The sequence below is a fragment of the Typha latifolia genome, chromosome 1 (genome assembly GCF_019914945.1).
Source record: "Typha latifolia isolate L0001 chromosome 1, TyphaL0001v2, whole genome shotgun sequence".
NCBI classification, from domain to species: domain Eukaryota; kingdom Viridiplantae; phylum Streptophyta; class Magnoliopsida; order Poales; family Typhaceae; genus Typha; species Typha latifolia.
The window spans coordinates 11,224,100-11,235,527 of record NC_133086.1 but is presented as its reverse complement, the minus strand read 5'-3'; the positions used below and the strand labels follow the sequence as shown (position 1 = coordinate 11,235,527).

Genomic DNA, 11,428 nt, shown 5'->3' with positions numbered 1-11,428 from the left:
AATTATATATTTAGAAATACTCTTATATAAAAGGAAATAGACCTCTTCTCCTTATGTTATAACTAACATTTTATGATAATAATATAATTATAGTATTTGAATCGTATCTATAATATAGACCTAGTTATGTAATAAAAAATAAAGAGAAGTGATTCTAAACCTAATAAACATTTATATTTGACCCTCTGGACCTGACGATGAGTTGATGTTTGACTGACGGACGTGAGAGATACGTAGTTTGTGTCTTTTGATCAGACAGTAAGTAGTCTTATCCCCTAAATGCCTTTCTCAAATTAGGATATATTATATCTTATGTACACAAATGTTTTGACCTCCAGCATGATTATATGACTTTATATAGAGATGATTTCAATCAAGCATATTTTTATCATGCATTTAATTATGCTGATTACTTTCTTCTGAGATACCCTTAGCATATGGCAAGGTATGATTTATCTACAGAGATACCCTTAGCGTATGGCAGGGTATGATTTATCTACAGAGATACTCTTAGCGTATGACAGGGTACGCTCTGAGCTTGTGACATGATGTGCATCGAGTTTGGGGCCAGGTACCGTAGTCCAGTATGGTGGATGATATTCAGAGTTGAAATAGATGATTATGATCGTGAGAGATATGTGGATTATATCCGACTCTGACATATACGATTATCTAGTAGTTGGCATGCATCATGCATCATCATTAATGTGACTAGTATCATTGGATCATAATTGTTATACATGATATGTTGTTATATTCGATGATGTTATATGGTAATTTCATCATGTGATATATTTTTTAGTTGAGGATATAATATGCTCATTTATGAGATTGATTTCATTCATATATATGTCATTGAGGATACATATATACATGCTCATACATGGAAGAGTAATTAGTTTTAATGTGCATGTTTAGGATTTAATGACATCTACAGGTGTATCAGTTTAAGATTCAATCCATATCCGAAAATGATCCGATGTTTATCCGAAAATTATCCATATCCATTTAGTTAGGATATAGCTTTAAATTTTGCTACCTATCTAATATTCGTATTAAAATTCGTCTTCGTATTCGAACAAAATATATGAATCCGGATGTCGGTTGAACACTATCCAACCTATTTTCACCCCTACTAGAAGGACACAAATAGGTTCCCAAGTGCTGCAAGATGTGGAGTGATATGATCATTGAATATATGCATCTATTTGTCTTGTAACTCTTTGCTTATTAATCCCATAGGTTAGAGTTGGTGGTTTGAGCATCCCCTGCGAAGTGCCAAAGGGAAGGAGCACCACGAGCATGCCAGGAACTTAAGTGTGAACATGAGCAGTGGTAGAAGGAAATAATTAAAGATGCCCTTATTCCAACTGAAAAGATCTACGAGGTGGTATTATAGCATGTTGGTTTGGAGGCGCGCAGTGTCAATGGTCGAATACCTACATTCCTATGCAAGTGGTACTTCAGATAGAAGTATGCATTCTCATACATCTTTTGACCAATGCGAGGCTATATAACAAATTTTATCATGTACAGTACTAGCTGGGCTAGAAAGCTAACCCTTATACCTCTACGAGCGAGAGACTTGATAGGATAACTTTTAGAAGCTTTTAGCTAAGGTTGGTTTCTACTAAATTTAAATTCACTATAATATATTTCTCAAACTTAATATCAATTTAGATCACTGTTTACGTAAATCACACATATTTTATTTACAATAAAAATTTTAAAAAAATTTACTGACAGAGGTGTAGTTTATATATAAACAGAAATGCTAATAGATAGTTGGTAAATTATATATAAGGTAAATAACCAAATGTTTAATGGTTTACCCGGTGTTATGACAGTTATTAAGTGGCATGTCTAACTGTTAGATACTTGTAAGTAGGAGGCTGTTAATCTTATACATAAAGCGCTATCTGATTTTGTGCTTAACCTAATATACCCTTTACTCTAGCTGCACGGGGAAGCGTAGGGCATTAGAGTTTTTATTTAAAAAAAAAAACAAACCTTAGTTTTGTGCATATGCTGCCAATGTCATTCATAACGTATATTTATCAGCTGGACACAGAAAAAATATAATGCAGTTGCATTATCATAGAGCAAGTAATTAATGTGATCACGAATTCCTTGCCAGTAAAAACTGGACTCTAATGTCATGTTAAGTAACCAATTACAGTATAAAAAAATTTAGGTGCTAATCAATAGATTTGCAATATGATGGCAATATTGCTCGTTCAAGAGCACAATGGACATTTAAAACAGGACAAAACAAACTACTCTATTCCGAAGTTAAAACAGAAGGACTGTGTGAGTCGCATGCAGCTGGATGCTTTCTATCACGGCTATATACTTAATTTAAGGTAAGTTCATACTAGAAGCAAAGTTACACAATAATATGAGCTTCCACTATCTATCTTTCCAGGTACCGAAACCTATCTCTATGACGTGTCTAAGGTTATCCATAAAACCCCTTCCTTTCTTTATCAGCCCCCTAACCCACGTGATTTCCCACGCCTCCCCTCAACGTTTCCATTTCGGACCAGATTCCATCTCCTTGGATACTCTTCCGCATTTGGTCTCCTACCCGCACGTGCGAGGTCGGCAGCGCAGGCTTACCGCCTCTCACGTGCTTCCGCGGTTCGCGCTCACGCGTCCCGATGCGGTCCACACAACCCCCGGCGACACGTCCGTCCTGCCCGCCCATCTTTTTAATTAGTCGAAATCATTAATAAGCGGTGATAATGAGACGTTCGGGGAGAACATGCGGAGCAGTTTGTTTCACTGACACGCGAATTATTTTAACCTTCTCTTTTGACCGCGGATTCCCGTCACTACTGAGTACCGGCTTTGTTCCCAAGGGTAGGTAAGCGCACTGGTCAGGTTTTGTAACTTCGTTATCGTGATCCAATAATCCAACGGTTCAGGATTCTCTGGTCCCAGCTGCTACGGTGGACCTTCCTTGCATATGGTGCAACCCTCGCTTTGGTTACCCGGTCGCACGAAAGTAAAGGCGGTTTTCAGCAAAAGGAGTTAATATCTTAGTTGGCAGGTCCTACCACCGTCCGATCAATGTTTGACTGTGATTTTACGTATTAATTCGATAATATCAAGAGTAGGCAGCCACCATGGCCGTGTCATCTTAATCAGACGATGTCAGCAGTGGGGACCAGTTCCACCACTTGATCAGCATCGAACATGGTGCCACGTGTCCTATATCTAATGGTGTAAATATCGGCAAGAGGAGGCGTGATCCTTGCGAGTTGCAATTATAATTGTTTTCCCGGGTGTCCCCTACGGTCTCCTCTTGCTTCCTTCTTCTCATACAGCCATTCTCCCTAATCTGCTGCATCTCCTGCCTATTTGTACTAACGAACTCCAACAATTAAGGCAAATACTTCAATGCACCTTTAAAAATTATAATCTTAATCCAACGACTATAATAGCCAGTTTTCATACCCGATACCGGTTTTCCGGTACCGGTTCCAAAACCACATTACGTAGAAAAAGAGTATATTAGTTAAGAAGATTAATTAGGTGTACCTAACTTCCTAATTTTCTTGTTATACTCTTAAAGATCTTAACCATTAGATCTTCATCAAAGTAATTGATAAACAATTAACTTTACCTTACGGAAGAAGCGCTCTACACGTTTTTTTTTCCGTTAAGATTTCTCTCTTAAATATAATTATGCCTTAATTATAGGAGATATCATTTAATATTAAATAATTTAAATTTGATTATTTGGAGATAAACTTCAATTTAAATATAATTCTCTATCTTTATCTATTAAAATTTAATTTAAATCAATTTTAAACTAATGGGAGATATATGTAAATAATAAAAAATAATCAAAAAGATAAAATATAATTAAATTTTCATCAAGTTAATTATAAAAGACATCAGTACCCTTATTTTGATATATATACATTACTCTCGGTTAATGATATATATGTCTTTTACTTAATAAAATATTAAGATAATATAATTGTTAAAAAATAATGTACAAGATTATATATCTAAAAAAAATTACCTGCTGAATTAGTAATATCTTTTATTCCTATTATACCTCATTAAGGCCTTATTTGATTTGAGTTTACATTTTTTAAAAATTGGTTTAAATTTTTTTATACTGGTTTAGTAACTAAATTTTTTTACCCTTTTTATATCTAATTAAATTTATTCTTTAAAAAATTAAGACAAAAATAAGTCTATTAGTTCGGGAGCATAATATCAAAACCAAAGCCTAAGGTGCTCCGAAGTATTAACAGAAGGGAGCAAATGTAACATACTACCGGTCAAGACGACCGCCGAATCGGCCCGTGAAAAGCTTCCACTTGTAAAGCAATTCTCTTTTATTTTTTGCCTTTGTTATTTCTTGCACTATAAGAATTTAAAAAACCTCGTTTCTCGTGCTCACACACTCTCTCTCTCTCTTCTCCACCCTTCTACTTCTCTCCTCCTCTATATGTTTGTCGGCTTCCTCCTCTCTCTCCTTCTTCCAATTCCATATCGGACTTCCTCCTTGTTATCCCCGTAATACTCCTGAATCATTATGGACATGGACACTTCTTCTCATAACTTGCTCGCCTTCTCCCTCGCCCATCACCGGAGTTAGTACTATTTTTCTCTCTGTCTCTTAAACGTCACTTGGGTGGGCATGCATGACTAATTTTTGTTGGATCTTATGCTGTTTCGTAGTTGGGGAAGAGGAAATGGGTGCGGCTGAGGAGTTGGCGGCGATGGCCGGAGTGGGGCCAAAGCTGGAGGACTTCCTTGGTGGCTGCGGCGGAGAGGTGGCCGTGCCGGCGTCGGCACCGGTTTCTATGTACGACTCTGATTTTAAAGATATGGCCGCCGGATTCCAGGATTCGGTGGCCACGAAGGATCTGGCGCCGGATTCGAGGAAGGCGGTGGACTCCTTTGGACAAAGGACATCCATCTATCGCGGCGTCACAAGGTAAATATCAAATTAAGCGAGAACATAATGGTCATCTTCTTTCTTTCCTCCTCTTGGTCGATCCGCCGGGTTGCTCATTTTCGAGCGCTATTTTGGAAATTAAGGCATCGTTGGACGGGGAGATACGAGGCGCACCTATGGGATAACAGCTGCCGTCGAGAGGGGCAAAGCCGGAAGGGACGCCAAGGTACGCCGATCTTGCTAATCTGCGCTGACCGAGCGCATGCATGCTTTTCATTTCTTTTATTCCTTTACACTGCGCCTCATCTTTTTTTGTCTCTCTGAATCTTTTTGCTAACATGCGCCTAACCGGTTGGCTTCTTGGATGTTCTCAGTCTATTTGGGTACGATTTTTCCCCATTTCTTTTTTTTTCATTTCTTTATACATAATTCAAAAGATATATTTAATTTCGGATATCAATTTTTGTATAATGAATATATGCATACATATATATATTTAGGTGGGTATGATAAAGAGGAGAAGGCGGCGAGGGCTTACGACCTAGCGGCGCTCAAGTACTGGGGCCCGACCACCACCACCAATTTCCCGGTAATTAACTCGAAATTTTCAAAAAACCCTCGAGGGCAAAATTGTAACTTGGTACAAAATACGTTTACTTACCATTAAGATTCATACCGTATTAAACTCAGATCGCAAACTACGAGAAGGAGCTGGAGGAGATGACGAACATGACGCGGCAGGAGTTCGTGGCCTCGCTCAGAAGGTAACCAGACCGCCACGTGATTCTTCAACTCCATGCATGCATGCATGGATGTATGGGACAGTGTCTCACGTACTTTTGTTTGTAATGCTTTGTTTTGTTGTTGGTTTCGCACAGGAAGAGTAGTGGGTTTTCCAGAGGGGCCTCCATCTATAGAGGAGTCACCAGGTTCATTTTTATTTCGTTGTTTCTTTGGTCAAAGACTTCAAAAGTTCCATCTCTATATGTAATGTCTTATTGTTATTTCTTTTTATTGATTAATAGGCATCATCAACATGGACGATGGCAGGCGAGAATTGGAAGGGTAGCTGGCAACAAGGACCTCTATCTTGGAACATTTAGTGAGTGCTGCTTTTCTTGAATAATTCTCTATGATAGGGCATAAGGTCGATGTTAGAGAACACTATGCTTATAGGTTTTATGATGATGCGCATGCAAGTAAGAATAAATTATTAGACACGCAGGGTTGATATATATAATATAGCTGGTACATATCTTGTAGGCTTAGTATTCTAATTTCTTAGAATATTCGTATTTACGGCTAAGTTCGGGTGTTCGATATATAAAAGAGATTCTTTATCTTTGTTTAAGTGATCAGGTTATCTATCATCAACTTTTGGCATTTGTTTGGGAAACACGAATATATTGGTAATAGTTATTTCGGACAAATAAATAAGAGAAGTTATTTTTGTCATGTAGCAAATAAATTCTTATCGAAATATTTGGTCATTCGAGCATATTTTCTGTAATAGGTATTATGGAGTGTTGGTATAGGAGGGCAGAGGCAGCTGCCATATAGTTGCTTCCTTAAGATAGAGTGGGTAAACCCAGTTTAAATTGTTATTTATAAATTAGGAGTTATATATGAATAAGACGCTCTTCCAATATGGATGCTAAGTCTTGAGATATATTTGCTTTTTTATCTATATAAATAGGTACACAAGAAGAGGCAGCAGAAGCCTATGACATTGCAGCCATCAAATTCCGTGGCATGAATGCCGTGACCAACTTCGACATGAGCAGATACGACGTCAAAAGCATAGTCAACAGCAGTCTCCCGATCGGCGGGATGTCCTGCCGGACCTCCAGGGCCTCGGAATCATCGTCTTCTTCCTCATGTGACACCTTAAGCCTGCAAGCCAAGCATGTCACAGATTCCCGGGAAGCGTCAGCGGTAGCACTAGGGTTTGCTGTACCCCAAAGTAAGCATGATCAAGACTACTGGTCCTTAGTAGCTCAATATCAGCAGCAGCAGCAGCAACAACAGCAACAAAATAACCAGGCTTTAGGCTTTGGTCTATTCCCTACTCATGAAGTTGTTATGGATTACTGCAATACTTCTTCCGACGGTGCCATGGCCCAATGCACTGGGGTATGGAGCAATGGAATATTCTTGGACCAACAGCAGGAGCAGGCACCGAGCAGTAGCAACAGCTCATCTATACCATATGTTACTCCCATTTCTTTGGTAGGATCTCATGATCAGGGATCAAGCTATGTTGGGAGTTGGGTTACACCACCTTCCACTTACTACCATCAGACTGCTAAGCCAAATGTAGCAGTCTTCCAGACACCAGTCTTTGGAATGGAATAAACGTGAATGATGGAGGACAGGTTGGATGTCATCATACTCCCATGCATGCAAAGATTCACAGTGAAAGGTGAGAGGAGGTTAGGAGAGGTGCTGATGTGAACTGACATACTCACAAACACAAGAAAAGAGGTTAATAGGAGAAGACTGATAGGAGACTAACAAGAAGATATATATCATCAAAGTTTTTTCCTCATGGTTATGCTCAGGTTCTTCTTTTACTTTTTCTGGGTTTTCTTTTGCTGACATATTCCACGTCGCCATCATCGCCAGTGGAATGGAAACAAGAACTCTTTAGTAGCTTTTCTTTCCCCCTTCTCTTTTGTAAGCTTATACTTAGCTTTTGTCATCAGAAAGTAAAAGGTAGTTCTTTCCAAGTAATTAAAAGAATTATTCTGCTACTAGTGCAATGAGTACTACAAATGTAACCGATGCAATCAGTGGGATGGGGAGGTGTTCTCTGGTATGAAAAAAGCTAGTATAATGATATAAGCAGGGCGCTGAGGGATCAATCCCGCGAACGAATACTGAAAGGAAGTTAATCTGAATACTAAATTCAGAATAGACAAAAAGTTGAAAATGTGAGAAAAATATCAAAATTTATTTAAAATAAACTGTACAAATTTGAACACATTTATAAAACTATCTATGTACTAACAGGAAACCCAAAAGTCTAATTCAACAAAAAGACGGAAGTGTTATAAATAGAAAATTTTGACATGGTCTCTTAGAAGCCAAACACTGAAACAATCTGATTTGAATTCTATTATATTATGAAAGATAGAAATGAAATAAAAAAATGTTAATTTTAGGGCCTAAATAGTAAACTCGTAATGGAGTTAATAAAATCCTCTTCATGCTTCTCATACCCTACCAAATTTCATCTTATTCTGAGTCGGATACATCATGATTAGTTATTTAGTTGAAATGTAACCGTCCCTTGACTAGGTGCAACCGTTATGGGATACTTGCGCAATAGGGCTAGCTCTTGATAGGCTCGAGAGGATGGCCACTTGTGGAGGTGGAAAGTGTGGTAGTAGCGCTCGCTGATGGTGGTGGTGGATGGTGGTGAGCTAGGGTTGGTGGGAAGCTACTTAGCAACTACTCTTAATGCAAGAAAAATAACTCATCAATTAGTGATCACATAGAATGCACGCCACAACTCTTATAGGTAGCTACCCGAATCAAATTACAGACTCAAATTGACTTACTTGACTCAACTCGATTGGCCGTTGCTTGAGGAGCTTGGGTCTAACTAACTCCTATACATTCAAGTGCAAAGACAAAATAGTAGACCCTTGGGTCTACCAACTAACTAACTACGTTTAACCAAAATCTATATTAGAAAGAAACACAAGGTCCTTATTGTAAGCCGCAACCCCTTTGAACCCAACGTTCCCACACTCCTTGCTTTGACTTGACTTGGGTCAAAATATTAAAATTCATTATGCTTCCTTCACCTTGTCCTCAAGGTGTTGTCGAAAGAAAGCAGCCAGCCTCTATCCATTCTCCTTTGCCATTCTTCAATCTAGATGTCGATGACTGATAGTTCGTCTCGGCTTGAACTACCTACTTTTTGGTCAATGTAGCTAGTAATTCAAGCTGGGACAAGCCATCAGTCCTTGATAGATGAAACTTCTCAATTTCTTCTTTGTTGTTTGTTGACCTTAGCACTGGTGACTGAGGATTCTTCCTAGCTTGAACTACCAAAATTTCGGTAGGTGTAGTTGGTAACTCAAGTTGGTAAAAACCGATGGTCCCCAACATTTTCACTCTTTTGAGCCTTGCCGATGACTAGATACCCTCGGAAGCCATCGACCATGGTGTTTTTCCACCAGTGACCAGATCTTTAGCCCAACTTGAGTCATAGACTTTCAAAGGGCAAGTCATATTATGACCCCCCATCTTGGCGATCAATTCAAGCTCGGGTGTAGGAACATAGTATGTGCAGTCGGTAGAGAATATCCGTCAGATAGTTGTCCAATGCTAAACAATTACAAAACTAGATGGATTTATTTATACCTTTGATATACAATTTTGATATTCATGCCCTTCTCGAATTTAGACTATAGCTATGCCTAACAATATAGGCAAAGTTCCAATGATGGTGCTAGAGGCGAGTTTAGGTGATCTTAGGTTAGAAGGCTAAAGGTGGAGTCGTAGGTCTCTAATGGAGTCCAAAACATGGTAGGTCAATGGAGGGTGGCTAAGGAGTTCTAGGGTGAGTGAGGGGTGGTGGAATGAAGAGAAGAGACTGGGGATGAAGATAGAGGCAATGGTGGTGTGGAGTGGCTTAGTGGTGGTGTTCGACATGGTGATGATGGTGGAGATGGAGGCCTGGATGTGGGTGATTCCAAGCAGGGTTTATGTTATGGTGGCTTTCTTTAAGAGATATGATCAATCAAATCAGATCCAATCTAGGGCATAACTTTTGAGGATAACTGTGAGCGATCTAGTCGTCCAAAAGATCTGAGAATTTTATGGATTGTTCCTCTTGAAGTAAGAGATCCAACACAATCAAAATTATATCGATCAGAGGTGTAGATCAGAAAGTTATAAGGGAAATACTGACGAATGGTCAGATGGTGGCAGGATGGACGTGATTAGTGGAAAATGAAATAATGGTTAGGGCTTTGGTAGATGATAGTGGCAGCGATGGGGGAGATAGAATATTAAGCTAGATGAAGGGATAAAGGGTGGATCGATACTTGATAACCAAGGGGGCACAGTCAGATTGAAGGGGAAAGGAGACGACGCTTGATGATGGATGTCGTTGGAGGAAGAAGACAAAGGTATAGGAAGGGAAAACTTCAATAATTCATCCATAGTTGAATAAGGTGATATGATTCGGACTTCACCGATGTCGTCTCGAGCATTGATACACCTTACGGGTGTCTTTTCTTATTGTGTTCGTGTTTTATTCAGAAAAAAATAAGATTTTTGTAGGTTGCATTCGAATGCGGGTGGGTGCGTTTGAACGCACTTTATGAATGCCTACATGTGTTCACAAATACAAAGAACGAGAATTGTGCGTTCAAACGTGCTTGACCTCGTTCGAACGCTCGTGTGCAAATGCCAGAATATGTTCGCATCCTTCGTGACCTCATTTTTTTGTTTCACTTTGAATTCTAGAAATCCACTATTTCTAGGGTTAATAATTATCATTTTTGACTTGTTTGGTTAGCCTCTTAAAGTGTGGATGGCAACCAAAAAGAGAATTAGGAATGAATTGAGTTTTTGCCTTAATCTTCTTCCTCCTCTCTCGTTCCCTCATCCCACGGCTCCGCCACCTCTAGCCTTTCTCGACCAGCCACTCACCCTAGTCCCTTAGGGGCGGCCCTCTCCTCCTTTTTCTTCAAATCTCCCTCTACCTTCACCCTAACCCTTTCCACCATCCATAATCCTTCCCCATCACCTTCCTTGCCGGTGCTACCCATTACATTTGGCCTACCACATCCATATTTCCCCTAGGATTTCATGCCTCCATCTAGGGATCCAAAATCATGTTCTAGTCTGAATCTTACAGATCAGACTCCCTGATGTTCGCCCACTTATCTGAAGATATCTCCGGATTGCATTGTCTAATTCACCTAAATTTAGATTCGTTGGAAAGTTCTTTTCCAAAGCCACGACCTATCAAAATTTTATGTTAATCTGACCGCTATAATTTTAGGAATCCTCTTCTAAAATTCTGTGCAAGATCTTGCTCAGATTTAATAACGAGATAGATCAAACCTAATCTAGGGGAGATCATATCATAAGGTTGTGATACGATTCGGACTTCATCGATGTCGTCTTGAGCATGGATTCACTTTAGGAGTGTCTTTGTTTCTTGTTTTAATATTTAATTTCCAAGAAAATAAGTTTTTTGTAAGTCGCGTTCGAACGCGGGTGGAGTGAGTTTGAATGCGGTTGTGAACGCGGTTGTGAGAGTGTGCATTGTGCATTCGAACGCCCCGTTTGAACGCACTGTGAATGCCTGCATCGCGCTTGCAAATCCAGAGAAGTGGAAAACATGCGCGTTCGATCGCGCATTCGAACGCCTGCATCGCGTTCGCAAATCTAGAGAAGAGCGAACTTGATGCGTTCGAATGCGGTCGAGCGCGGCAAAATTGTATTGTTTAGGGTTAATTTTGAGTTGTTTGGTTAGCCTAT

General features: G+C 39.4%; 1 protein-coding gene across 1 annotated transcript; it reads left to right on the top strand.

Annotated features, from left to right (window-relative positions):
* The first annotated feature begins 4,416 nt into the window (after positions 1 to 4,416).
* On the top strand, positions 4,417 to 7,677 carry LOC140788814 (AP2-like ethylene-responsive transcription factor AIL5). The gene is made up of 9 exons (XM_073138316.1): positions 4,417 to 4,613; positions 4,702 to 4,960; positions 5,065 to 5,147; positions 5,296 to 5,304; positions 5,422 to 5,510; positions 5,612 to 5,685; positions 5,800 to 5,850; positions 5,947 to 6,023; positions 6,618 to 7,677. The coding sequence occupies exons 1-9, from the start codon at positions 4,556 to 4,558 to the stop codon at positions 7,274 to 7,276; spliced, it is 1,359 nt and encodes a 452-aa protein (XP_072994417.1). The 5' UTR covers positions 4,417 to 4,555; the 3' UTR covers positions 7,277 to 7,677.
* The last annotated feature ends 3,751 nt before the right edge of the window (positions 7,678 to 11,428 follow it).